This window comes from Giraffa tippelskirchi, chromosome 2, assembly GCF_054371585.1.
Source record: "Giraffa tippelskirchi isolate mGirTip1 chromosome 2, T2T-mGirTip1v1.2.pri, whole genome shotgun sequence".
In the NCBI taxonomy this organism is placed as follows: domain Eukaryota; kingdom Metazoa; phylum Chordata; class Mammalia; order Artiodactyla; family Giraffidae; genus Giraffa; species Giraffa tippelskirchi.
Genome location: NC_137276.1, coordinates 51,685,560 through 51,713,029, shown reverse-complemented (window position 1 = coordinate 51,713,029; position 27,470 = coordinate 51,685,560). Strand labels below are relative to the sequence as shown.

At 52.0% G+C, this 27,470-nt stretch overlaps 2 protein-coding genes across 3 annotated transcripts; one reads left to right on the top strand and one right to left on the bottom strand.

Annotated features, from left to right (window-relative positions):
• Positions 1-575: 575 nt before the first annotated feature.
• On the bottom strand, positions 576-21,992 carry MMRN2 (multimerin 2). The gene is made up of 7 exons (XM_081562839.1): positions 21,749-21,992; positions 12,434-12,562; positions 12,241-12,347; positions 12,061-12,141; positions 11,181-11,345; positions 9,220-11,001; positions 576-5,713 (listed from the first exon to the last, which is right to left on the bottom strand). Exons 1-7 carry the CDS (start codon positions 21,910-21,912, stop codon positions 5,349-5,351), a joined length of 2,793 nt encoding a protein of 930 aa, XP_081418965.1. The 5' UTR covers positions 21,913-21,992; the 3' UTR covers positions 576-5,348.
• On the top strand, positions 18,879-27,470 carry SNCG (synuclein gamma). Of its 2 annotated transcripts, none has more exons than XM_081562921.1 (5): positions 18,879-19,596; positions 23,996-24,037; positions 24,357-24,484; positions 26,852-26,923; positions 27,171-27,470. In XM_081562921.1, exons 1-5 carry the CDS (start codon positions 19,497-19,499, stop codon positions 27,189-27,191), a joined length of 363 nt encoding a protein of 120 aa, XP_081419047.1. In that variant the 5' UTR covers positions 18,879-19,496; the 3' UTR covers positions 27,192-27,470. The 2 variants fall into 2 exon arrangements, with proteins under 2 accessions (XP_081419047.1, XP_081419045.1); XM_081562919.1 differs by lacking the exon at positions 18,879-19,596 and adding an exon at positions 22,993-23,188.

Below are 27,470 nucleotides of genomic sequence, written 5' to 3'. Positions count from 1 at the left end.
CCTGTGTGACTAAAGTCCAAGTAAGGGTTGAAAATCACTGAAAGAAAGAATGGAAAAGCTGTGGCAAAAAAAGGACCAACATTATTGGGGAAAGCATTTCAATCAAGCACTTTAAAAACAGTTTTTATTATTAATAATTGACTGTCCCTTCACACTAGGCTAGTGGTATCGTTGAAGAGAGATTCTAACTCGGAAGATTCTGCTGCAGGATCTCCAAGCATCCCTGTGGCCAGTAAGAAGTCTGATACATGTCTGATTCAGTCCTTTTTGGTTTAACTGAACCCTTTTCATTCAGGGAACACAATTTAATTTTTGTTTTTGATGTTTGGAAGTTTAAACTTGCCATGTCATTCTGTTTCTCAGTACTAATTGGGTCCTGTTAATCTTTGCTTAGGAACTTTTCTTCCATCACTTCTCTACTCTCCCTTCTTTACTTGCCTGTTTCTAGAACTGCTTTGGACAAATAATAGGTCCCATGGATGTTGCTTCCATATTTCTTACATGTCTTTCATATGTTTCATCCTGCCTTTTGCTTTGCTGCCCACCTACTGAGTGTTGTTATTTCAACAACCAAATTTTGTTTCAACTTTATTTGTAGTTTGAAAAAATTGCAAACTTGAAGAAAAGTCGCAAAAGTAACTTTGCAAAGTAAAGTTGCCATTTACACTTCATCCAGATTTATAAACTTACATTTTGTCACGGCTGCTTTGCCATTCTGTATGTATACAAGAATTGGAAATGCTCATTTTAGAATGTCTGTGTATAGGCATCCACATACACATATTGTTTTCTGAACTAATTGGAGTAAATTACAGAGCTCATACCCTTTACCCCTGAATCCTTCAGAGATACTGTGTTACATAGCCAATTATGTACAATTTTCAAAATCAGGAAAGTTAACATTTATACCATAATGATTATCAGCAATACCATAGTCTGCAGACCTTATTCAGGTTTTGCTAGTTGTTCCAGTGAAGTCCTTGAGCACATTTTCCTGGTCCAGAGGCTGCCTAAGATCTTGCATTGCATTTAAATGTCATGTCTCCTTATTCTCCTTCAATCTGAAACAGTTCTCTAGCTTTTGTCTCTTGCAACACCAAGATTTTCTAGAATAAAGGCCAGCAATTTTGTGGACATGATGTTTGTGTCCTGAGGGCATCCCAGCAGGATGCCGTGGCATCAGTGTCTCTTACTGATGGTGTCATTGATGAGCCCTTTTCAAGGTGCTACTCACCTAGTTTCCCTGCTGTCAAGTTCCTGTTTTCCTTTTGTCCTTAGCATGTTATGAGATACTTTGAGACTGCATTTTAACATCCATTGATAACTTCTTCATGAATCAGTGATTACAGACTAGTGATTTTCTGATGCCATTTTTACATTTATACTTATTAACTGGCATTCTGCTACAAGGAATAAATCTTCTGTTTTTGTTTATTTTTTATTGTCAGCATGGACTCTTATTCAATAAGTTATAGTCTGTTAGGTCATTTTTTGTTTTGATGCTCAAATTAACCCAGACTTTGCTACTGTGAGTTCATCAAGGTGGCGCCTGAGTCCGTTTGACACGTACCTATCATTTTTGAGCACTTTTTACTTTGGGGCACATGAAGATGTTCCAGGCTCATCTGGTGTTTTCCTTGCCCCTGCCATTGAGTTAGCCATTTCTCTTTGGTTCCTGTTAGCGAGGATGATATTTAGAAACCAGGATCTAGGTGGCAAATAATTTGAATTTCCAATTTCCTGTATTGTTTCTAGAGATTTATATATTCCAGAGTTTTCGGTTTGTTGAGTTTGGAACAAACTCAGTGTTGGAAATTCACAACACAACTTCCACAAATGTTTAGCAGTTTGGGGTAGTTGCTCATCTGTGTATTCGTGAATCCCTGGCTGAACCCAGTTCTGTGTTCCTCGGGTTCCTGCTTTTATCAAGGAGTGATGGAACTTGCTGTTAGAACAAAAATAAGTAATCCTTTCCTCTCTTCTTAATCTACTCAAGAGGATTCAGGCTTTCCCCACTCTGCATGTTTACCTCTACAAGCACAGAAGAGTTTTGTCATTGTCAGGCCAGGTTTGGGGGCGCTTTCTTCATGGAGGAATGATGCTCAGTCTGAAGCTGGGAGAGGAGTTTTTGAGATAAATATAATGCGAGAGGAGAGGAGCTTCAGAGTATGAGAGAAAAAGGGAGTTTTAATAAACATTTTTTAATAGACCATATATCCTCTTCACGATGTTTCTGAAATGAGTTATTTTGACATGTTGTGGTTTGTGGAGACACCGCTCGGGATTCACTCCAGAAGTGTTGACTGTGATAAGGTCACATGTATCCTCTGGGGGTGGGAAGTTCTTGCCTCTAAGTGTCAGTAGCTGCCCTATGACCGTGCTCGGGATTGATGGGCACTGCTGCCAGCTCCTTACGTAGCTCAGGCTGCTGCAACTGCCCCTCCTCCACAAACCAAGGAGGGCTGAGTTTGAGTTCAGGGATCCCCTGAAATCACTCCCATCTCTCAAATGTTTTGAGTTATGACTTCCTATTGCTATTTCATTTTGTAGTTTCTCCCTTGTACTTCCTGTTTCATAGGAGTTAACTAAAGTTTCCTGATCTGCTTATGGTACCATTCTTGTTTTTCAATGATATTTTTGAGTATTTTTTTTTACCATCGGGTTTAGGGAATTCTGTTACCACTCTGTGCATGAGTCATTGTCTTGTCCTGGATGCCACAAGTGAAGGGTGTTTTAACACTTGCCTGGGTAATGAGGGGTCTCCCTTGGGGGCACTCAAACAGACTGTCCACCCAGAGACATTAATGGAAGAAATAAATCCATCAGGGACTTCCTTGGCAGTCTAGTGATTAAGACTTTGCCTTCCAAAACAAGAATTATAGGTTCAGTCCCTGGTTGGGGAGCTAAGATCCCACATGCCTCATGGCCAAAAAACAAACAAACAAAACCCAAAAAACCAGAAACAATATTGTAACAAATTCAATAAAGACTTTAAAGATGGTCCACATTAAAAAAAAATCATAAAAAGAAAATATATCCATTGAACTTCAGAATTCTTGATAGTCTGAGGTCCTAGTTACAGAAGTATATAAACAAAATTTATACTTAAACTTGATATTAAGATTTTGTGAAATTTGCACGGAAAGCACTCTATTTGAAAGAACCATTGTCTCTAGTTCTTACCCCAGAAACTTCAGGAGTGATTTACCCATGATTCTCGACGAGTTTACCAGTTAGCACTTTTCATTTATAACCTCCTTGTTAAATAGCACCAACCATATGTGGGTTAAAGGACATGTGCCCCTTATAGAGGTTATCAGTTCACTCAGCTTTTATTTATGTGCAGTAAATTCCAAATGAAAGTCTTAAATCATAAGACTGTATTACCCTAAATGTCTCATTTCGTCAACAGCACAGCCTGACCAATAATACCAGGACTGAGCAAAAAGAAGACACAGCATGGTCTTCCTAGCAGCAAGGGTGACCTGGTACTGGCTTTCCAGTCTTTGGCCAGGAGTGGCCCAAATACATCATATGTGGTGTCAGGATTACTCTTGCAGCTGAGCTGCAGTAGGCAGGAGGCCCTGGCCAGAAGGAAGGGCAAAGGAGTCGAGAGTCGAACCTGTGGTTAAGATAATAAAACACCAGAATATTTAGAGTTGTTAGACTGACCACCTCATACACAGGTGGAAAAGTTCAAGAGTGGTTGTGATTTACCCCAAGGTCAAACTGTCAGTGGCAATGTAGCCTGGCATATTGTTCCTTTTAACACTGATATTTTAGCACATTGAGCACACCAAGCTTAGTGGTAAATAAATTCTGAGGGACAAATTATTTGAATTCAGGAGCCCTGGGAAACAATGAGAGGGGCCGGGAACCTTGTTAACCCTCACAGGCAACTCTCCTTTTTCATCACCCAGACCAGTGTGGTTTTCTTATGGACAAAGGTATATCCAACAAATAACAAATACCTACCACCAAAATAAAAATGTTTCCTGACAAGTAGATGACTGCTTTCTCAAGCCTGTTCTCTTCAGGATCTGTAACTTTCTGGAAACTATACATTGATATTGTAGGAATAACTACGACTCTAAGCTGTACTGTGTAATTCAGTATTCTGTGGATACTATAGCGGCCTCTGAGTGTTTTAGGTAGTGTTCACAACTGAAATTGTGAAGTCATATCCCAAAAAGTTTGCTGCTGCTGCTGCTAAGTCGCTTCAGTCATGTCCGACTCTGTGCGACCCCATAGACGGCAGCCCACCAGGCTCCCTCGTCCCTGGGATTCTCCAGGCAAGAGTACTGGAGTGGGTTGCTATTTCCTTCTCCAATGCATGAAAGTGAAAAGTGAAAGTCAAGTCGCTCAGTGGTTTCCAACTCTTGGTAACCCCATGGTCTGCAGCCTACCAGGCTCCTCCGTCCATGGGATTTTCCAGGCAAGAGTACTGGAGTGGGGTGCCATTGCCTTCTCCCAAATAGTTTGACTTTGCCCCATATTTCTACCTACTTCACCAAATTTTTTGTTCTGAAGGGCATCACTTTATTCCAAAGTTGATAATTCATTGAGGGAGATTTTACCATCTTCCTTCTCTTCTCTCAGCTACCTTCCTGTTGAGAAATGATAATAAGAACCGGGGTGGTCATAAGCTATTGGAGAAAGCCAAAAAGGTAAAGGCTGTACACTTTTAGTTCGTGTTTGTCATGGCTTGGCCTTTACCCTGTGTGAGGCAGGGAGAAAAGGGAGTGAAGTTAAAGTTACAAGGTAAATTCAAGGAAGGACTGAGACTAAGGAAAAGATACTAATTTGTATTTCCCTTGGTTAACTCAACCAGGTCTTTTGTCTCCACTTTTGACTGATAGTCACCAAACAGTTGGTTTCTTCCTACTGCCCCGCAGTAGGTGGAGAGTAGCTTCCAATATTGTCCCAAATGTCACTTCCATTTAAACATATTCTTTTTGGGAAAGAATGATCATCTAGCATAAGATGAAGAGGAAGCAGGAGAAAGGTTTAAAGTGTTGTGTGTAAGTTTCCAACCACAGGAGGAGCAAAACACCAAAGAAGCTGCAGGACACAGGGTATGGCCAAGAACTGGAGTCCAAGCCACGCTGCCTCAGAGGCAGACCGAGCCAAGACTCACACCCTGGACCAGGTCCTGCCCGGAGAGAAGCTTTCCAGTCTTTGTCATCATTAAGAAACAGCCAGACCCAGTGCATCTAGAGAGAGGCCACAAACACCACATTGTCTTTGCAGAAGGTTTCCAGGGAAAAGCTAGAACAACCCTGGCCTGAGCCCCAGGCCAAGGAGAGCTGGACAAGTCCACAGTGTCTGGTCAGAGCTGTTCTTGGTACTCAGGTCTTGAACACCAGGAAGCCCCCAAATGCAGTGCCTGACGGGCTTCTCTTCATTATTGATCCCTGGGTTAGCTCAAACCACACTCTCTCACCCTTTTGCAGCTCAGCCATAGCAAAGGTTGTTGCTGGGCTCCCATAGACAGGGGTCCGATGGTGACCTCCAAACACCAGCTGCCCGGTGCCTGGCCCTGGACCAAATTCAATGCTCACTGCAAACAGATAGACCCCACGCTCAGGGGCTCGGAAGTAGCCATGTTCAGGGAAGTAGCTGCTGCCGACATTGATGTAAGCAGTGTTGAACTTCACTGTCTGCGGAGCAGTGGTCCCTTCTGAAGAGCTGGCGTAGAAGGCCACAAGGGAGCCTGGAATACAGGAGGAAAGCATCAGTGATTCAGTCCCTTGATCCCTCAGTGGGAAATTATACTGAGCCCTGCCTTCCTCACCTTCTTAACATGAGAAAGAGATCACTATTTCTAGATAATCTAGATATTCCCAATATCAATCTGTCTTGGGAGTTAACTGGCTAATTCTCAGTATTTCATTAGTTGACAGGAAAATACCAGTCTGTTGTCTGTCCTGGTGTACATTTTAACAAAGCTCTTTCTTGTTTGATCCTTCTTTCCAGCATACATGAGAGAAAAGTACCCTGAATGAGGAAGCTGAGTAACTGGCATCTAAGGCAACATGCTTTGGCAGACTGGATCTGGAACCTAGGTCTCTGACTCCCAGATTCCTGCCACTTTCAAGGGATCTTGAGATACCCAGGGGAAAGAGAAAATATTACCTCTCCTCAAATGCTGACCCTGGTGAGATCATTAAGGAATGAAGAGTGGTTCTTACTAGATGTTTAGCACAGGACATCTGACAGAAGGAAAGAGCAGGTGGGTCCAGGCAAGAAAAGTCCTTTCAAGCTGATCATGTTAATATTTTCAAAATGTTGCACCCGAACCCAGGGAGGGGAAACAGGCCAAGAAAGGCAAGGCTTGCTCCAGATGACACACGAATAAATAGCCAAACTGGGAGGAGCTAGCTGTGGGTCTCCTGACTTCTGGGGCTCTTCCACTTGAAGAACCAAGTTAGTAAGTCTGCTGCTGCTGCTGCTAAGTCGCTTCAGTCATGTCCGACTCTGTGCGACCCCATAGACGGCAGCCCACCAGGCTCCGCCGTCCCTGGGATTCTCCAGGCAAGAATACTGGAGTGGGTTGCCATTTCCTTCTCCAGTGCATGAAAGGGAAAAGTGAAAGTGAAGTCGCTCAGTCGTGTCCGACTCTTAGCGAACCCATGGACTGCAGCCTACCAGGCTCCTCCATCCATGGGATTTTCCAGGCAAGAGTACTGGAGTGGGGTGCCATTGCCTTCTCCGTAGTAAGTCTAAGGAGGGTAAAATACACACAAGAGGCCTGGAGCCAGAGGAAGCCTCAGTGAAGAGGAAGGAGCCAGCCGGGCTGCCTGGCCAAGAGATGCAACTGTGAGGCTGAGTCCCACTGGGGCTCCAGCCATGGCACTGGCCTCCGCACTGATAAGGTCATGTTCCTCACATGCTCCATCCTTGTTCCCTTAAGCTAAGGGCTCTCTGCCCCCTCCACCCCTCTGTGGAGACCAAGTTCCCCATTTCTTGGATGAAACCGAGGCCCAACAGGAGGAATTTGCATAGAAGACTTGAGTCCCAGAACGACAGCCCCTGCACTCAGCCTCTAGGTCCAACAGTGACAAAATAACAAAATTTTGCTTTCCTCTAGTTCTGGGAGATTTTCTGAGAATTGGTTGAGAATAGTTTTCCTGTCCACTAGCCTGGAAAATCCCATGGACAGAGGAGCCTGGTAGGCTGCAGTCCATGGGGTCGCTGAGACCGAGCGACTTCCCTTTCACTTTTACTTTCATGCATTGGGGAAAGAAATGGCAACCCACTCCAGTGTTCTTGCCTGGAGAATCCCAGGGACGGCGGAGCCTGGTGGGCTGCTGTCTATGGGGTCGTACAGTCGGACACGACTGAAGCGACTTAGCAGCAGCAGCAGCAGCAGCAGCAGTTTTCCTGTCTGTGTGATGCTGGCTCTGCAGTTCTCCAAGCACCCAGGAGGTGGCGCACTCGCCCTGCTGAAGGAAGGCCAGCCTAGCGTGCCCTCTGCGGGAGGCCCCAGCCGGCCAGTGGCTGGATTGTGCTTCACTGCTGGCCAGCTACTGAACTCAGTGCGCTTCCCTGCAGAGCATAGGGTCAGGCTCTATGGCCTCCCCATATGACAAATAAGGGGAAATTTTTTATTTTAAGGAAAAAAGAATTTTAACAATATTTCAGTGGCAAACTCAAGATACCTAAACTATCAGGCAATTGAGGCCTTGCACTGCTCACAAGAGGATAAAAGATGTAAGAGTGTGGTGGGTAGCCTCATAGCCACAGCCATGAACATATTTGAGAAATGGGAAAACTGACATGTTTCTACTAAATGTTAAGCCTTGTGCTAGGTTTTTGGCAAATGTATCTGCTAGTCCTCCTGACAACACTTTGATGTAGGTAGTGGCTCTCCCTTTTAAAGAGGAAGAAACTGAGACACATAAGTGGTGCTAGAGCCTGTATATGTCCACTGTTCCCAGGAAGACACTGGTTTGTGGGGCGATAGTGGAGAGTAAGTGGGAGTGGGGCAGGCTTGTGGTACGATCCTCCCCGAAGCCTCAGACTACCCACATGCCAGGCCTCACCAGGCATACGCAGCCCAGATGGCAGCTTTGTCCTTACTCCTGTGTTTAGGTGAGGAGGTAGCTGTAGCCCTAAGGCCATCTTCTCTGGCAAGGGAGCCACTTGAGTAGGGGTCCACTTCCCAGGGCCACACTCAGGGGCTAGGAAGGCTGGCTGCTCATCTCTTCAGCCTCAGAGCCAAGTTTCCCAGGGCCCTTTTGGGACCTGTTGAGGGCCTTTCACAGGGGAAGAGCCAGCTCCCTAGAAACAGCTGGACTAGGTTTCTCTGAGCCACTTACAAGCTGTGTGAACAAGACACTTTCCTGACTAAGCTTCAGTTTCAGGTAAGATGGCAGTGATAATGCTTCGTTGAGCTGTTGTGATGATTCAACATGGCAAAGCCCAAGAAAGGCATTGCAGGAGACCTGTCTCAGAGCTGCAACATGGGTCCACTATGTTAGCAGAACAAGCTCCTTTTGGATCCCAAGGCCTTCCCCTGTACCTGTGGGGTGCTGCCCCTGGCAGATGACACCATACCTTATCCAAACACTCACTTGTACATAGGAGAAAGCTTAAAGACATGTGGTGGGTGCAGTGAGATGGGGCGAAAGGCTGAGATGGAGGGATTTGGAGGAGAGCGCTTGTTATGGAGGAGAGGGCTTCCCTGGTGACTCAGATGGTAAAGAAACCGCCTGCAATGCAGGAGACCTGGATTCAATCCCTGGATTGGGAAGATCATCTGAAAAAAGGAACTCCGCTACCCACTCCAATATTCTGGCTTGGAGAATTCCATGAACAGAGGAGCCTGGTAGGCTACAGTCCACGGAGTCACACATGTCTGACACGACTGAGCAACTTTCACTTATGGAGGAGAGAAGCATCCCCACTCCCTGCCCTACTGTTACAGTGGCAAGCAGCCACTGGTGTTTAATGAGCCTCAAATGTCTATGTGGTGGGGCTCAGCCTGCTCACTGACAGTTGGGTCCTGTGACTTCTACCTCCTGATACTCCAGGTAGCTTATATTCCTAATACTCCCTAGTTCTGAATGGAAGGTGGGTCAAAGGCAAAGCTGGCCCTGAGTAGTGGTGACTGATGGTCATCCTGCTCTCCATCACCCCCTGTCCCCTCTGAGGCAGAAAAGTTCTTGGCAGATAGCAATCCTAGACCCCACCCTCCTCTCAGGCCTAGGAACTCACCTGCCTCCCAGAGAGCTGGCCCTTTGACATGCGCATCCTCTAAAGATTCCACTTGCTTCCGATCCCTCCTCTTGGGAGCTTCCAGGCCTTTCTGCTGCTTCTTCCCTTTCCTGTTCAGCATGGCCTGAAGCTTCTCCAGGTCCAGGCTGGCATTGGCTGCCACGAGCCCTTGGAAGTTCCTAAAGAGGCTGTGGAAGAGGCGCTGGTGCCTCTCCAAGCCGCGCTCAGTGGTGGAGAGCTCCCCGCGAAGGTCCTCGAGGGAGCTGTTGAGGGAGGAGACCCAGGAGGCCTCACAGCATCGACCCACACGCTCCATGTCCAAGCTCAGGCGCTGGAGCTCCTGCGCCAACCCAGCCAGGTCCAGCCCACCGACCTCCTCTGGTGAAGCGTCCCGGCTGGGCTCCAAACGCTCGGCTTGCCCGCCGGCTCCTGAGGCCTTTTCCAAGGCTGTCACTCTGGCGGCCAGCGCGTCCCAGCCTAACGCCTGCTCCTGCAGCCCGCTGGCCGCGTCCATCAGGGCGACGCGGATCTGTTCGTAGCCCAGGGGCAGCGTGCCAGGCCCCTCCTCAGACATCTCCTCCATCACCTCCTCCCCGAAAAGAGCGGCCAGCACGGCCTCGTGCCGCAGCGCGTCCTCCAGCAGGGCGGAGAAGGAGCTGTGCAGCTGGCGGATCTCGCGGCGGATCTCGGTCTCAGCGGCCCGCAGCGCACTCACCTCGCCTCCCAGGGCACGCAGCTGGCTCCGGAGCCGTGCCGCCTCAGCCCGCGCTCGCTCACCCTCTGCCTGGTGCGTGTCCATGGCCAGGGATAGGGAGGCCACCGTGTCGCTCAGGGCCTGCAGGGAGGAGCCGTCCTGCTGGCGCCGCTCGTCCAGGCTCACCTGGGTCTCCTCCAGGGCTCGCGTGGTGTCCCTTTGGTCCTCCCGGATGACATCCAGGTCAAAGTAGAGTTTCTGGCAGTTGCAGTCCTTGACGTACTTGATGAGGTCCGCGTGGGCGCCCTGTAGGTGCTGGAGGGTAAGGTTGAGCTCCAGGAGCTGCTGCTCCATGTCCTCCTTGTTCTCCTCCATGATCAGTGACTTCTCCATCAGGATTACCCGCAGCTCTCGCAGAGCCGTGTGGTTCACCTCCAGCTCCTGCACCTGCCGCTGCACCTTGCTGATCTCATCGAAGGTGTCATCAGATTCCGAGTACAGCTCCTTGATCTCATCCACGTGCCGGGCCAAGGTGGCCTTCATGTCTGCCAGGGTGCTCTGTAATGCCTCTTCCCTGTGGGCAGTGGCCACATGCAGGGCAGAGAGGTTCCTCTGCAGCTGGCCCAGCCTGGCATTCAGGCTCTCTGGCTCTGGCCTTGCTGCTGCCCCTGCTGCTGCCAGGACCAGGCTGCTATTGATCCCCGCAGACTCCTGGACCTTAAGGAGCTTCTTCAACTTGATGTCCATGTCGGTCTGGAGCTCTGAGAGGGACTGGCGCAGGGACAGGCGCTGGGCGTGCAGGCGGTCCTCCACGTCCTGCTTCAGCTGGCCCACCCTCTGGGCGTTCTCCTGGACCTTGGTCTCAAATTTGGTCCCAAGCTCCTGGAAGTCAGCTCTGGCCACAGAGCTCTCCTGGACCCTCTTGAGGGCCTGTTGGTTGGCCTCCACATCAAGAGATAAGTTTCTTATGACCTGGGAGAGGCTGTGCAGGCTTTGGTTGAAGCTTCTCCACATGGGGCTGAGATGTTCTTGCAGGAAGGTGTTGATGTGGGGCAGTAGCACTTGCTCCAAGGATCTGCCTGAAAACTCTGCAACAGATGCATGTGTTCATACAAGCCCTACAGAAGCAGGCACCCTCCCCAAGGGGTGACTGAGTGGGCCGGGGCCGGGGGCGGGGCTCTGAAGTTTGGGCCTTCCTGCCTCCCCTTCCACTCATCCCCTAGGACATGACCAGGCTCTTCCTCAGCCCCAGGAACCTGCCACTCACCAAGATCTGTTTGATTTGCCTCAGTTGTTGCCCCTGTGAGGTTGCTTGCCCAGGCTTCCCACAGGCCTGGGAGGCTGTCTGCCATCTGGTGGATGTCATTCTGGAGATCTGCCAGTCGGCGTTCCTGCTGCTCCACTGTGTTGCGGATCTCCGCAGCTGGATGACCTGAATACACATGATAAGTGTCAGACTTCCCCGGCCTGAGCAGAACGTAAGGTGCAGAGAGGAAATTTGGGGATTGAAAGCAGGGAGGTGTGTCCTGATATCCTCTGAGCAGGAGCTTAGAAGCCTTTAACTCTAGAAGGACAGATGCATGGCAAGTGAGCCCTCACCCTGATCCCTGCACCGAAAGCAAACATGACTGATCCATCGAGGCACACTTTCCTCCTCGGTCTTAGGGACATGGCTTCTCCACATCATTCTAGGCAGCCTTTGTCAATAGACAGGAGTTCACCACATGATGAAACATTCCCATCCATGGCCCAGCCTTGAAAGGCCTCACAAATGGTGTCCCTAGGTAGTTCTGCTGTGCTGACTCAAGACCAGAGACAACATGGCTTCCTGGTCCTGGTTAGGGGGGCTGGAGGGAGGCTTCTTTCAGACCATGGGGGCTGATGCAATTCAAGGGGCAAGGAGAGTCCCAGAAAATAGGGTCAAGGGAAAAGGTACATGTGCTTGGCCAGCAGGCAGGTAACTCAGGGCCCTGTGAACCTTGCCACTTTGGTGTGAGGGTGAGGTGACACAGGGCCACAGAAGAACCCCTGCCGATTCTGGGGACAAAGCTTCCCTGAAACGGTACTGCCCTATCAGAGGACAATGGGCTTGGGCACATGAGTTCTTTCTACCTGTCCCTCCTGCACCTTTCAGGAAAGCAACATACCAGATTCAAAGTCAGCTGGCCCATCCCAAGGCTCCTGGAGGCTATCACCTGGATCTTCAGGCTCAGGGATTGCCATGGGATCTGCAGAGAAACATCAGATATTAATTCCAGAGGTTAGAGGGCTTGGGTGACCTCTTGGGTCAGAGGTCGAAGAGGGAGGGAGACCACAGGGAACCCTACCGTGGTGCTGGCAGTCGGGGCCCGCAAAGCCCGGGCAGCATCTCCAGGCCACGGAGGCCAGCACCTTTTGCTTGACCTGGTACACCGGCTTGTGGGCCACACGGTACCTGGGGGGAGAGGGCTAGCTCAGACACTCTAGGGTGAGCCGGCACAGAACCTGGACAAATAGCCCACCCTGATACACCACACTCACATGACTTTGACCTTCTGGCAGTTTGGAGCCCCCTGCGGACATGGCTGCTGTGAATGGACGAGGAATTTCTCAGTTTTGCAAGCAGCTACGAAGGTGACCAGTCTGGACTTCTGGTAGGGGCACCAGTTACTGGAAAAAAAAAAAAGCCAAAAGAGAGGGCTGCTGAGCCACAGCCAAGCCTCCTCACTTCCTAGAGGTCAGCAGGGAGCCAGTGCAGAGCGCCCGGCCCCTGCCTCTGTGCCCCACTCAGTCCCTGAGATTCTGGAATCCATTAGCCCGAGAAAGGAGTGCTCTACATTATTCATCCTGCTGCTTCAGAGCAAAAGCCCTGTGGATCCTACCTGCAAGGGCACCTGCTCCGTTGCCTTCCAGGAAGCACCCTAATTCCCAGGTCAGCACAGAGAGGTGCAGGAGCCTCTCCCCACAACATAGAGTTACCCCCAGAGTCAGGAAGGGCTCTCCCTGTTTCTGCTGGTGCCAGGGAAGCAATGTGGTGCTGCTCCTGGGTTTGAATCCTAGAGCATCCTGGGTTTTCCTTCATACTTTCTGGTTGTGTGACCTTGAGTGAGGCACTTAGGGAGCTTTTGTTTCCCATCATGGGATGGAGATCATAACACCCTTCTCCAAGTGAGTATCAAGTACCTGCCTCCTCCCAGCTGCCTAGTGAACATTGCTGTCCTGCCGCCTTCTGGCAGCCCTGGCAGCTGGCCCCCATTCCCACTGCCACTGACATTGTTCCTCACTGGAGACCTGGCTGTGGGGATGGAGAAAGGGCTGCTAAAGAGATGCCAGACTGGGGAGGCTTTGAGTGCCAGCTGAATACAGGGCTCTGTCCTGAAGGCATGGGGAGCCATGGAGGAGCTTAAACAGGAAGTGACATTAAACAGCCATCCTGGTTCCTGGGTGCAGAAGGGTGGGAGGGGGTGAGACATAGGTGGCTACATTAGGGGTCTTGGTGCATAGGAGGATGGGATGATCATATTGATTTGGAGTGCTGAGACCACGCAGCCTGCTTTCTCACCTGACTTTCAGAAGCCTTGCAGCCAGCCTGTATCCTCTTGGCTGCAGACTGAAAAGACTTGTCAGGAAAATGACCCCTGACTCGAGGGGAAAGATCTAAAGAGACTGACACCAAGGGTTTTCCCCAGTGAGCTAGCCCAGCAGAGCATCCTCTATCAAAACAGATCACAGAGCCCCACCCATCCACCCAGCTTCCAATCAGTTACCTGACCTCTCTACTCTTCAGTGGGCAGACATCCAAGAATAACCCCTGAGGAAAACCTCTTCCAAAAGAGGGAAGTCAAAACGAGCAAGTTCAGTTCAGTTCAATTGCTCAGTCATGTCCAACTCTTTGTGACCCCATGAACCGCAGCATGCCAGGCCTCCCCATCCATCACCCACTCCCGGAGTCCACCCAAAGCCATGTCCATCGAGTCAGTGATGCCATCCAACCATCTCATCCTCTGTCGTCCCCTTCTCCTCCTGCCCTCAATCTTTCCCAGTATCACGGTCTTTTCAAATGAGTCAGCTCTTCACATCAGGTGGCCAAAGTATTGGAGTTTCAGCTTCAACATCAGTCCTTCCAACGAACACACAGGACTGATCTCCTTTCGGATGGACTGGTTGGATCTCCTTGCAGTCCAAGGGACTCTCAAGAGTCTTCTCCAACACCACAGTTCAACCACCTTCCAATCAGTTACCTGATCTCTCTACTCTTCAGTGGGCAGACATCCAAGAATGATCCCTGAGAAAAACCTCTTCCAAAAGAGGGAGGTCAAAACAAGCAAGTGGAAGAAAATCAACTTGAAGAAAACCAGAACTGTGCAGGGAGAAAAGAACCTCCCCTAGATTTGCATTAATATTCCCAGATTGACAAAAGAACTTACTGCATCCAAGAAACAAGAATAGGAAGCTACTTTAAAAATGGGGGCAGAACACTGAGAAACAAAACAAAAGAACCCTTGAAATTAAAATTATAATGGTAGAAAGGCAAAAGAAATTTAATAGACAAGTTAGAGGATAAAGTTAAAGACATTTCTCTAAAAGAAGAGCAAACAGAGAGATGGAAAATAGGAGAGAAAAGATCAGAAAAATAGAGAACCCACATTGGGAACCCAACATCCAAACAATAGGAGTTCCAGAAAGAGAGAACAGAAGGAGGGAATCATTGATGAAAACAAAAAACAACCGAAGGAATATTCCAGAAGAGAAGGACTTAGAATTTTAAATTCAAAGGGCCCACCAGTTACCTATAACACAATGAAAATAAATGCACAGCAAAACACATCATTGTCAAATTTTGGAACTCTAGGACTGAGAATGATTCTACACTTTCCAAGCCCCCCTCCACTCCACCTCCATACACATCAGTAATTAGAAAAGCCTTGAACCTCTCAACAGCAATCAATGTGTGTGTGTTAGCCACTCAGTCGTGTCTGACTTTTTGCTACCCCATGGAATGTAGTCTGCCAGGCTCCTCTGTCCATGGGATTCTCTAAGCAAGAATAGTGGAGTGGGTTGCCATTTCCTTCTCTACTCAACAGAAATCAGTTCAGTTCAGTTCAGTTGCTCAGTTGTGAACGACTCTTTGCGACCCCATGAACTGCAGCATGCCAGGCCTCCCCATCCATCACCAACTCCCGGAGTCCACCCAAACCCATGTCCTTTAGTCGGTGATGCCATCCAACCATCTCATCCTATGTCGTCCCCTTCTCCTCCTGCCCTCAATCCTTCCCAGCATCAGGGTCTTTTCCAATGAGTCAGCTCTTCGCATCAGGTGGCCAAAGTATTGGAGTTTCAGCTTCAACATCAGTCCTACCAATGAACACCCAGAACTGATCTCCTTTAGGATGGACTGGTTGGATCTCCTTGCAGTCCAAGGGACTCTCAAGAGTCTTCTTCAACACCACAGTTCAAAAGCATCAATTCTTCAGCACTCAGCTTTCTTTATAGTCCAACTCGCACATCCATACATGACCAATGGAAAAACCATAGCCTTGACTAAACGGACCTTTGTTGACAAAGTAATGTCTCTGGTTTTTAATATGCTGTCTAGGTTGGTCATAACTGTCCTTCCAAGGAGTAAGTGTCTTTTAATTTCATGGCTACATCACCATCTGCAGTGATTTTAGCGCCCAGAAAAATAAAGTCAGCCACTGTTTCCCCATCTATTTGCCATGAAATACCAGACACTAAAAGATAGTAAAGAATCACCTTCAAAATACTGAAGGAAAATTATTTCCAGTTTAGAATCCTATACTCAGTCTAACTATTAATTTAAGGAGCACAAAATGAAGACAACTTCCACAAGCCAGATTTTAAAGCATTCCCCCCTGCCCCAGGACCCTCATCAGGGAGCTACTAGATCAGTAGTTTGCAATCTTGCCATCACATCTTCACATCAGAAGTATCCTGTGGCACTTTAAAACAATGACCCTGCAAGTCCCACCTCAGGCCAGTTAAAGGAGATTCTCTAGGATTAAGGCCTGGGCTTCCCCACTTTAAAGCTCTGTGGGTCATTCTAAGACACCGTCCAGGATTGAGGACCGCTCTGCCAGAAGTGCTCCACCAAAACAAGAGAGAACGCCAAGAAACAGAAGAACAGCATCAGGAAACAGGAGCACGGAAATGAGAAGGGAGACCCCGGGACACGACAGGCAGCGGGTGCGTGAGCAGTGGTCCAGCCTGGAACATGGTTGGAGGCTCTGAGAGAGAGAGGCCGTCCAAGAGAATACAAGCGGTCAGACACCTGACAGGCGTGAAAGTGAAGAGCAAACGTGGACAACTGGCCAAGAGTTTGGGACTGAATGATGGCAAAGACCCAGAAAACTAAGCAAAAGGACAAAACTAAAACAAAAATGAAGATAATTGCTTATTTCAGGAAAAATGAAAATTGTGCGGGGTTGGGGGTTGGGGGGAGGGGTGCACAGGCTTTCCAGGACATACAGACTCCGTTGCATCTACTCAGTTGGCTGTTGTACCATTGTAGTAGGAAAGCGGATATTGACTGTATGTAAATAAACAGGCATGGCTGCATTCCAATAAAACTTTATTTTCAAAACAGGTGGGGGCCCAGATTTGACACACCATTCCAGAGTTTTCTAAGTCTCGCTTATGGGTATATATCAGTAAAAAAATAATAATAATAATAATTTCTACCTGGAAGACAAAATGCAGGTGAACAGGTAAGAACATCTTGGAAGATGAGTGAGGAGTATCTTCTCTAACTGTCATGACCGACTCTAACATCAAGGAGTAAAAACAGTGGATGTGAATTCCCCAGCGGTCCAGTGGTTAAGACTTCATGTTTTCAATGCCAAGGCCAGGAGTTTGAAACCTGGTCAGGGAACTAAGATCTCACAAGCCTCGCAGTGCAACCAATAAAATAAAATCAATCCAGAAAGCAGTGGGATGTTGGCACAAGATACATCAAAGAGCCAGAAGGGGCCCGTACATCCCCAAGGGACTATTAAATGGTAGAAGGGGCACAAGAAAATCAGGATGGAAGCAAGGGTACACACTCAACACAGAAACTATGCACTGTAAAAGAGCTGGGCCCAGAGGTCAGGACCTGGGTGGATGTAAGGTGGTCGCTTGTTTAAGGGACCAGAAACTGCAGCCCCACTTCGCCCTCGGCTCCATGGAAATTCCTGGAACATGCTCATATCTAGGGAGAATTATTTCTGTAAACCAGCTCTCAATGGGACATGGGTTGGGAGGAGAGGTGGTCTGGTCCCACTTGAATTTGGCAACGAGGCACAATGGTAAAGGATCTGCCTGCCAATGCAGGAGACACAGGTTCAATCCCTGGGTCAGGAAGATCCCTTGGAGAAGGGAATGGCAACCCACTCCAGTATTCTTGTCTAGAGATCCTTGGACAGAGGAGCCTGGTGGGCTAAGAGTTAGATATGACTGAGCGACTGGGCACAACACACTCATGGTTGACACAGCTCTGGGGATGGGGATGCTCCTGGCATCTAGTGGGAGGAGGCCACAGCCCTTTCCCTCGCAACAAAGAGCTAGCCCCAAATGTCGATAGTGGGAGGTTAAGAAACACCCACTGTAACAAACCTCTACTTCTCACATGCTCTCTGAACTGCGGCAGAGGATCTAGAAGGCCTGCACCCTGAGAGTACCGGGTCTGGGCCAGCCTGCTGGGAGTGACTGGAACTTTCCACCTCAGGTTCCTAGAACTGGAAGCGGTGTTGCGCACCCTTCCTGCCCAGGAACTTTCTCTCCAGACCTGCCCAAACGTCAGGCTCCAGTGGCCACTGTTATCCCTGCCCATACTCCCTTCCCTTGGCAGCTCCATGCCCTTGGCACAGTACAGGCTGCTGGCCCAGAAGCCCTGGGAACATTCCTGACCTTTGCTTTGGTTTCCTACAGCTCTTGGCAGTTTCTCGCTGGTCCACTGAGCCCCCAGCCCTGCTCGCTGAAGTGCCCCATTGTTCTCACTGCCTCCTGGCTGGGCGCCCGGGCCCTCTTGGCACCCTCATCTCCCAGTGGTCTACCAAGAGGCAGGTGCCAGCCTAGAAATGAGTGTGGGGGGTCTCCAGCCTGGTTTGGGCCTGTCCTGGGCCTCTGACCTGGCCTGACCTGATGCCCCCCTGCCAGGCAGGAGAGAGTCTGCTGCCCCCCTCAGAGCTTTTAATTGGATCCTGGAGTCCTGGACTCTCCTCCCTTCCTTGTCTTTGGACTCAGGGTGACCTTGAGCAAGGCCCTTCCTCCATCCTGGAAATGTGGAGAAGATTCCCACTCCTAGCCCCTCCCTGGGGGAAGGGGGTGGGTGGGGTGAGGGGGAGGCTTTGAGGAAGGCAGAGAAAACCTCCAGCAGGGAAAGGGCTGTTAGCCAAAGCCTCCTGAATTATAAATGTGCTGCTGTTATGGCCCTTTGGGGCACTTAAGTGCTTCTTAACCAGCTAGTAAAACCCACATCCAACTGCTCCTTAAGCCTGTCTGTGAAGGAGGTTTTGTTCTCAACATTCTTGCTTTCTGGGGCCCTGAATGCAGCTGTGGATGTGATGACTCCAGGGGAGAATTTTGCCAGGCTTGGTCTCTGAGCCACAGAGGGGCCTGAGCAGGGGAGCCTGAGGTCCACTTGGTGTCCAGCCAGAGCCAGGATTCCTTGAGCATAGCTCAGGCCAGTGAATCTCTTCCCTATTAGTGCCCAGGGCCCTGTGCCTTGGAGAACAGATACAAGGGCAGAAGGTGTAGCCGCAGCCCAGAGACCAGAGTCAGGGCTCCACCCTGCTCCTTTGTGACTTCCAGAGATATGCATAACTTTTCTGGGCCACAAGCTCCCAGCTGCAACAATTGGAAACACTTCTTGTGGCGACACCATACTGGTGACTAGCCCTAGCTAGGCTGCTGGGAGGAGCATCTCCTAGGCTCCCACCCCTCTTAGGGGAGACAAATCAGGACAAAACTGAGGACACCTGGGATTTGCAGCCCAGCCAATGTAGGTCTGAAAGTGAAAGTGTTAGCTGCTCAGGCGTGTCCAACTCTTTTTTCCCTATGGAAGAATACTGGAGTGGATAGCCATTCCCTTTGCTAGGGGATCTTCCTGACCTAGGGATCAAACCTGGGTCTCCCACAATGCGGGTAGATTCTTTACCATCTGAGCCACCACAGTTATATAGCCCTAGGTGGCAGCCCCACCCCTCTGAGCTTCCCAGCATCTCAAGTGGAGAGAACAGTGGCAACCTTGCAGTACTGTCATAACAATGTAGAGATAGGAGGCCTTTCCTGGGTCTTGGCTCAGTCCCCACAGTAGTGGGTTCAGTTCCTGGGTTGGGACGATCCCTGGGAGAAGGGAATGGCACCCCACTCCAGTATTCTTGCCTAGAAAATTCCATGGACAGAGGAGTCTGGTGGGCTACAGTCCATGATGTCGCACGAGTTGGACACGACTGGGTGATCTTCCCTTCACTCACTTACCACAGCAGACGCAGTCCTGCCTGGGAAGTGGCCCTGCATCTGAGGAGCCCATATCCTAACCTCTTGCTCTCCTCAGCTTTACAAAAGCCTGGCAGCAAAGAAAGAGCCTCTTCCTCACAATGTCCAAATGCCCACGTCACTGGCTCACTGGGCCCAGCTCTACAGGGTCCTGGGGAACCTAGGAAGCACCAACCACGTTCCTCCTTCATCCTGGGATCCGGCACCAGGTTGGTTTGTTCAAGCTTCTTGCAAATGGTCTCCTCTGGGTCTGTGTCCAGTGCCTGCCCTGGCCCCCAGGTCCCAGATAGAGGTAGGAAGGACAAATGCAGGGCAGATTGGCTCCAGCAGCTGTGAGGGAAGAGCCACGGGCTTGTGCCGGGTGGTGTGGAGCCCCTGCTTGAGTGTGGAGAGCCTATTCTGCCTCCCCTTCCCCTGTGGCCGGAGAGGGGCTGGGGCTACGTTTCCGCCTCTCCCTTCGTGGGACCACGGGAAGCAATCAGCCTGAGGAAGCTGTGCTGTGCTTCCTTCCTTTCTCACCAGCCCCTCCGGAGGCCTTCACAACCTCAGCTTGACCTGTGGGGCTTGCAGCTTCTGAGTTGTGGGCAGGAGACCAGCAGGCCTGCTGGGAGCCCCCAGAGGGTGTGGGATCAGGGATGCCCTCAGACTCCTGCCTGGGCATTCCCAGGCCAGAGTGCCCTTGTGCACACACCCACACGCACTGGGACCACCAGGCCACGGCTGAGTGACTCCCTCAGGCCTTGAGCAGTCCAGAGACCCACCCTCCCTCGGACTAAAGGAATGTAGACCTTCCCTACAGCCCTGGTGCGGGTGGGAAGGTGGAGGGGGGTGGGGGGACAGGGGATTGGGGGAGAAAGAGGATATCTCCTCCCTCCTTCCCATCCTCTTGGGCCCCTCATACTCCCTTTCATCAAGGGGAGGTAAGCTGCCCAGAAACAAGGGCTGATGGCTTTGGGGAGGGAAGGCAAGATTCTTGGTCCTGAAATCAGAGCCTGGGTTCCCCTGCCAAGAGCCACCTGTACTCCCAGCTCTGAACAGAAGCACGAACAGGGCAGGAAAAGGTCTCTCAAGGCCCAGCTTCTTCCCTCTCCTCCCACATGGCTGCCCCTCCGTCACCAAGGGGCAGTGCACACTTGCTTAATCTGGTCCTCCCGCCTCTCCCTGTCCAGTCTGCTTTTGGGAAAGTGTCCAACGAACACTTTCACCTTGAAGCATCAGAGCTATATGAGAGCTGTCCTGGGCAGATATGGGCCAGGCCTACGTGACAGTGAATCTCAGCCAGCCCAGGAGACTCTGGTGACTGTAAATTGGCCCTTCTCACCCTCCAAATCCACATGGATGCTCCCAACCAAGTCTGGTTTGTGGGTGGAGGTGGGAAGAGTGGCAGCTGGGGGCGGGGGGGAGGGGGCGTGGGGAACAGACACCCCTGGGACCAGAAACAGAGTATGATCTCTGGAGTCAGACTCAGATCTTGGTTCTAGTTCTCCTCAGCTGTGTGACCTTGGGCCAGCTGCTTAGCCTCTCTGAGCCTCAGGCTCCCCTATAATCAGGAGGGGATTAACAGAGATAACACTTGGCAAGATGCCCAGAGATGGATTCGATAAAAGGCACCTGCTGCTCTGACTGAGGGGTACCCTGAGGAGGGACTCGCATTCCCAGCACCTTATCAGCAGGAGGATCCCTGACCCTGGACAAATAAAAGCACTAGAAAACGGTGTCCCAGTCTAGTCCTAAGTCCATTCTGCCCATCTCCTGAGGGGTGCTGAAGCAGAGCTTGCTGGATGCCACAGCCTCCTTTTTGTTCTGGAAATAGAGCAGGGCACCCTGTCTGCTCACTGCTCAGCTGGTAGGGCCAGGCTGAGGGCCTGTGCCCCTCCCCAGGCACTCAGATCCAAGTTCGGTCCCCAGGAATGTCTGTCTTCTAGGGCTTAGGCCAGGCCAGCCTCACCCGAGTTCAGCTTTCAGAACTGACTTCCAAGAACAGGAGCCACTCCCAGGCCAGCTGAAAACTTCCGGAACCACAGCCCCTCAGCATCTCCCATGGTAGTGTTTGATGGCATAAAGTGCTCCTGCCCTGCCCTACCCAACCTCCAGTCCCATTCCCTGCTATGGGTCAGGCAGAGAACTCCATGTGGTCCTTAAGTCCTGGGGGACTTGGGGTGCCCAGTCCAGACTGGCTGGGGGTGATCTAAAGGCGAGCTTGACCCCTAGCACCTCATTCAGCTTCACAGCTGGTTCAGCAAATAGATGGTATAAGCCGATCTCACATACAAGTAACTAAGGTCCCGAGAGCCCCTGCTTTGACTGAGCTGGGACTGAGATCCCATACCACATCCTCCCCCAGGTCCAGGCCCTCCTTACCGTCTGACAGGGTCCCTGCCGGTGTCCTCAGCCTCTGCCCTCCAGACCCCAGGTGGCCTGGGGCTGTGTGGATCAGAGAAACTGGTGCCAGGGGCCTGCGCCCAGGCCCCCAGCATCCCCCAGCCCAGGGCCCCCCCCAGGCCGAACAGCAGTGTCAGGATCATGCTGGCTTGGGGCAGACTCAGCTTCTGTAGTGACTCCAGAAACTGCTGGTGCCAGTGACGTTGTCTTTAAGTTAAGTCTCAGAAGGAAAAAAAAAAAAGCACAGAGACAACAAAGAGAGGAAGTGGCCTGGGCCGGCCCACCCGGTGAGTCCCGTCCGGCCCCGCTCACCCTCGGCCTGGCCCCCACAGGGGCAGCCAACAACGCAGGCCAGTTCCTGTGGCCAAGGGGGACTCGGTCAGGGACACTGGGTGTGGGAGACACAGGGGGAGGTGGTCCCACTAAGCATGTCCCCATGGGAGTCAGAAGAAGTGTACCAGCATTGAGGTGGAAGGAAGCGTGTCAGGAGGAAGCGGTCAGATCAGCCTCAGAGAACCTGCTGCCCATCCATGTTGGTGGCCAGGACGTGGGGGGCACTCATGCCTACTCAGCATCTCTCACCGCTGGGCTGTGGGAGCCAGCAGGTGGGTGGAGGCCCAGATGGAGAAAGGAGCTGTCCTAGGGTCACACAGTCTGTAGCTGGGCCCAGGCCATGGGTTAGCCCTTTGTGGCCCAGTTCTTCCACCTGGCCTTGCCTGAGCCCCAGGATGGGGGCATTCACGGTGCTGGGGAGAAGTTGGGCAGGCCAGGCCAGTCCGGGAGGTTGGCCACTCTTGCCTGACAGGCCGGCTTGATCTTGACCTCTGCCCTACCTGGGACACTGGTAGCAGAGGCGCCTTTCTTTTCTGTGTCTACCCTCCCGCAACCCCTCTCTGCCCCAGAGGTACACAGACACAACAGCCTCAGGCCTGGGAGCACCTAGTCAGGGTCGCCCCTGTAGGTGCACAGGGCGGCAAATGAATGAGGGGTAGTGATGGATAAGGATGTGTCCAACTTGCTATGGCCTGTCCAGGGAGGGCAGGGGACAGGAGGGGAGGGCTGAGCCAGCAGAGGCCCAGAGGACCCTGGGAGAAGGTGAGGACAGGCCTGCTCCCTCCCTCCCTCCTTCCCCCCCCCCACCCCTGGGCTGGCCGGGCTCCCATCAGCCGCTGCTGCATCATCAATATTTCATTGGCGTCAATAAGAGGCAGCCGCAGGGAGAGCGGCTGCAGCAGCTCTTGAGCCAGCTCCAGTCACAGTTTGTCTGGGGAGTCAGACTCCCATCCCTGCCCACCGCCATGGATGTCTTCAAGAAGGGCTTCTCTATTGCCAAGGAGGGTGTGGTGGGTGCTGTGGAAAAGACCAAGCAGGGAGTGACGGAGGCGGCTGAGAAGACCAAGGAGGGTGTCATGTATGTGGGTGAGTTTGGGCGTGGCAGAACCCGGCAGGGAGGGGAAGCTTGGTGGCCGCTCAGTTTCCTGGACTGGACTTTATCCCCCGACCCCAGGGAGGCATTTTTGGGAAGGATGAGGACTCCTGTACCCAGAGGACCCCCACTCTCCTGTACACCCCATTGTCTGTCTGGGCCTCTTTGGGGTTGAGGGGTTTCTGGGGCAGGGCAGCAGGAGAGGCACTTAACCCTCAGACACACCTGTTTGTGCACACACAAATGCATACACTACCACACACCAGCACCCCCACCCCAGTATCACTCACAGCCCCTTGACTCAGATAAAAAGTCACATTGGAGCCCTGGGCTGAGCAAGCAGGTACTCAGCAGCCAGGCCATAGGTCCTCACCCTGCCCAGAGAGAAGGAGTGCCTCAGGGGAAATGAGATTGACCCTCAGCATCCTGGCCCGGCCCCCAAGCCCCCACCCCCGTCAGCTCCTTCCAAAGGGGAAGCCAAGCTGATGACTCAGCTCTTGTTGACCCTATCAAGCCCAGCTCTGAGGCCCAGGCCACACCCACTCGAGGTCCACCCACCAGACCCTACCTCAGGCCTGATCTCTCTCATCCCTGCATCCTGTCCTGTCCACTTCCCATCTATTCCCTTCCTTCAGACATATCAGGAAGTGGCCTTTGAAAGGATGGCTGGCCCCTGGACACCGTCCTTACTCCCCACCGACTCTGCAGCTTGTCCAGCTGTTCTGTGGTGTGTTTGCCCTGACCACTCCCCTCCCAACACCTGGAGTGGGCTTGGGCTGATGCCTCCATTTCCTCCACAGGAGTCAAGACCAAAGAGGGTGTTGTGCAGAGTGTGACTTCAGGTGAGGAGACCCAGGACCAGGGAACATGGAGGGTGGGACATCCAGAGATTTTGCACCCGGCTACTAAAGATCCAAGCCCGGGGCCCTCTTTTCCCCCTTGCTGTACTAGCGCCCAGACCTCCAGAATCTGGAGGTAGGCCCAGGGTGGACCACCTGATCATTGTCAGAGCTTCCCTGGAGCCAGAAAGAGGACAGCCTAAGTCTCCAGTAGAGCCAGAGTTTTGAGTGCCCAGGGAAAGGGCTGCTCTGGCCTGACTTGGGCAGGCCAGAGCCGGGTTGGGTGGGATCAGGGCCAAAGCCTGCCAGATTCCTCCCACAGTGGCTGAGAAGACCAAGGAGCAGGCCAACGCTGTGAGTGAGGCCGTGGTTGCCAGTGTCAACACCGTGGCCACCAAGACTGTGGAGGAGGCGGAGAACATTGCAGTCACCTCTGGAATGGTGCGCAAGGTGAGATCCGGTGCCTAGCCTGGGGCCCTGTCCTGTCCCCTGGGCCCATGGAGGCCAGCTGGGGAAGAAGCATTATCACCCCACTAACATACAACGGAATGGAGACTTAGGGGCCCTGGTCTGTGCTTGGTGTTGTCACATCCTGGGAACCTCACAACCACCCTTGTGTGTGAGGCAGTGGGGGGCCCAACTGGAAAGAGGCTCAAAACCACACCCACCTGATGGTGCTCAGCATTTAGGAGACACATTTTACTAGCGAAAGCAGGGTCCTGTGAGCCCCACGTCGTGACAAGCAGCCTCCCACGGGCAGTGGACACCAGATTAGAGCTGCCAAGTCATCACTTACCCAGTGCCAGCCTCCCTCCAGAGCCATGCTGGGCTGGGCCACCTCCTGCAAGGAGGTGCAGGGAAGCAGCGCCCCCTGGTGACAGGAAAACAGTGAGGTTCTGACCACACCCTCTGCCTCTGTCTTTGCAAGCATGTGTACATGCCTGTGTGCCTGTGCCTGGTCTGAGTGTTCACGTGTGTGTGTGCTGGGCAGCAGAGAGCACAGGAGCAATTTGGGGGGGCAGCCTGGCTCCAAAGCCTATGCTCTGAAGAGAGACTCTGAGTGAGAGACAGGAGGAGCTCGTGGCGGGAGCTGGTTCATATTTGGGGCAGGAGGTTTTCCTATTCCAGAGATGAGCTGTTCCCAGCTGTATAAGCAGATGTCATTTAGAAAGTTCCACCCTACCTGGCACAGGCCCCTAGGGGCCAGCGGAGTTCTAGGTACCCAGCACTAAGAATCCCTGGAGTGGGTTAGTGGAAGGGTAGGCGGTGACCCTGCCTCTGGCTCTGGGGACAGCACCAAGGTCACAGGATCTCCAGACTCTAGGAGCGGGAAGGTGCCCCCTCTCCTAGTTCCCAGCTCTTATTAGCCATGTGACCTTGGGAAGCTACTCAATTTCCCTGGGCCTCCATTTTCTCAGCTATAAAATGCTCATTGGGGGCGTGTGCTGAGTATCCACCCCACTGGGCTGTGATGATGCAGGGAAACAGACCCCCGTGAAGCAGCTTCACCTCGCTTATGGAGAGTACCCAACAAAAGGAGGTGACTGTATCATCATTATCATCAGTGACCCCAGGCAGGACCCAAATGTACCCCAGGAGACCCCAGGTCCCTCCCTCCCTGACCACCACCCCCCCGCAAAAGAGGCCTTAGAATGGGGCCAGGCTGCCCCCTAGGCCTCTGAGCAGAAGCCTGGGCACTCCTCTCTGACTTTGGAGGAGGGCTGGTGAGCCCTTGGCTACCTCAAGGGAGGTATTTCCTGGTGACACTCCCAAACCATCCATGACTCACTGTCCAGTGAACTGCAGAAGGATGCAGCACCACCTGTCTGTCTGACCACTCATGCCACTGGCCTCATGCACCCACTCTGGGGCAGCAGGACTAGACACATGGCCACCTGTACTTTGTCTGAGGAGCCTGCCCCAATTCCGGCTGCCTCAGTCCACCAAGGGGCAGGATGACACCATGGTAGCACTGAGGTGGCAGGACCCTCCAGAGGTAGGTGCTGAGCCCAGGGTCCAAGGTGACCACCCAGTCTGGCCCCAGCTATCAGTTATCACACAACCACCCCAAGGCAGGACACTATCTCAGGCAATGGTCTGGTTGGGTGTAGGTAGGTAGAAGGAGACAGGAAGTGGGAGAGGATTATATAACCCCTGATGGTCCCACCTGAGGGGCCAGCCTGAGCCCACTGCCCATCCAGGAAGCAGGGAGAAGGAAAGAGGGAGGCACTCATGCTACTGGGGATATAGGGTTAGGCCTGAAACAAGCCAGACCTGATCCCTGTAAGCCCCACGGCTTTGAGCTCTGAGGCCTTGAGTTGAATACCTGGCCTCTCTGGCCACAGGGTCCCCATGTGAACAGTGGTAACGTGCCCTTCCTTCCAGGGGTCTTTGAGGATCACAGTAGGAGAAGGGTATCTGGTCATGTGATTCAGGAACACTGAGGGTGGGTCAGGCTTAGGGCTTCAGAGGCCACTGCCCACCCCATCCACATCACTGGGCTTGCTCATGGAGGAGGCCCAACCAGGGACTGTCAGGGATTCACTGTTAGCTTCTAGGGGTGAGGCTGGGCTCAAGGATACTTGGTACTCCCAGAAGGCCTTGGCATTATCAGACAGATCCCCACTGGGAATCCTTACATGAGGTTCTATCACCTCCAAGGCCAATCTGGCCTTCACACCTCCCTCCCCTCCAGCCCTCCAGGGACAGTGATGTAGACCTCTGTTCTTCGAGGTCAGAGTGGTGAAGCCCTGGAAGTAGGGAGCCGGAAGCTCTGTGCCCTCCACCTGGTCCCACATCCCCTTTGCTTTTCCACAGGAGGCCCTGAAGCAACCTGTCCCCTCACAAGAGGATGAGGCAGCCAAAGTGGAAGAGCAAGTGGCTGAGGAGGTAGGAGCTGGATCCCTGGGGTAACACAGGGGTCCCTGGGCAAGTTGCTTCCCTCTCAGGGCCCCGGAACCCATAGGGGAGCCTCCTGACCTGCAGCCCCCTGAGCCTGAGTGTGAGAGCCCCTCATGAATAACCTCCTCAGGGCAGAGGGGCATAGATGACACCCCTCCTCCCCCCTCCCCAACCCAGGGTAACCACTGAGGCGTGGGGCCCCAGAGCCATGTGTGAAAGTCACTGTCTCTTCCAGACCAAGAGTGGGGGGGATTAGAAGGCTGCCAGTGATCTGCAGAGGCCCTGAGGAGCATGTCATCCCCTCTTGGCACAAGGAGTGTCTGGTCCTGAGTATGACCTACAGAGCTGCCTAGCTCCCCACACCCTTGCCCAGCTACCCACAGGCCCATTCTCCCATACTACCACCACCACTGCCTTCACCTCCCTATCTTAACCCTGCCCTCCACCCTCTGATCTTTCCAACCCCACAGATGCTGCTGTGAATTTTTTTTTTATGATTTTAATGATTCCAAATAAAACTCAAATCCCCACTGCA

What these genes read in the sequence shown, in the direction of transcription:
- MMRN2 (XM_081562839.1), bottom strand. Translation starts at nt 21,912, where the DNA reads ATGATCCTGACACTGCTGTTCGGCCTGGGGGGGGCCCTGGGCTGGGGG. An exon ending in GGCAGGGACCCTGTCAGACG is followed by an intron (nt 12,563 to 21,748) that starts GTAAGGAGGGCC and finishes TTTTTTTTCCAG; the next exon opens with TAACTGGTGCCCCTACCAGA. An exon ending in TGCCAGAAGGTCAAAGTCAT is followed by an intron (nt 12,348 to 12,433) that starts GTGAGTGTGGTG and finishes CTCTCCCCCCAG; the next exon opens with GTACCGTGTGGCCCACAAGC.
- SNCG (XM_081562919.1), top strand. Translation starts at nt 23,068, where the DNA reads ATGGATGTCTTCAAGAAGGGCTTCTCTATTGCCAAGGAGGGTGTGGTG. An exon ending in CCTCTGGAATGGTGCGCAAG is followed by an intron (nt 24,485 to 26,851) that starts GTGAGATCCGGT and finishes GCTTTTCCACAG; the next exon opens with GAGGCCCTGAAGCAACCTGT. An exon ending in AAGAGCAAGTGGCTGAGGAG is followed by an intron (nt 26,924 to 27,170) that starts GTAGGAGCTGGA and finishes TGTCTCTTCCAG; the next exon opens with ACCAAGAGTGGGGGGGATTA.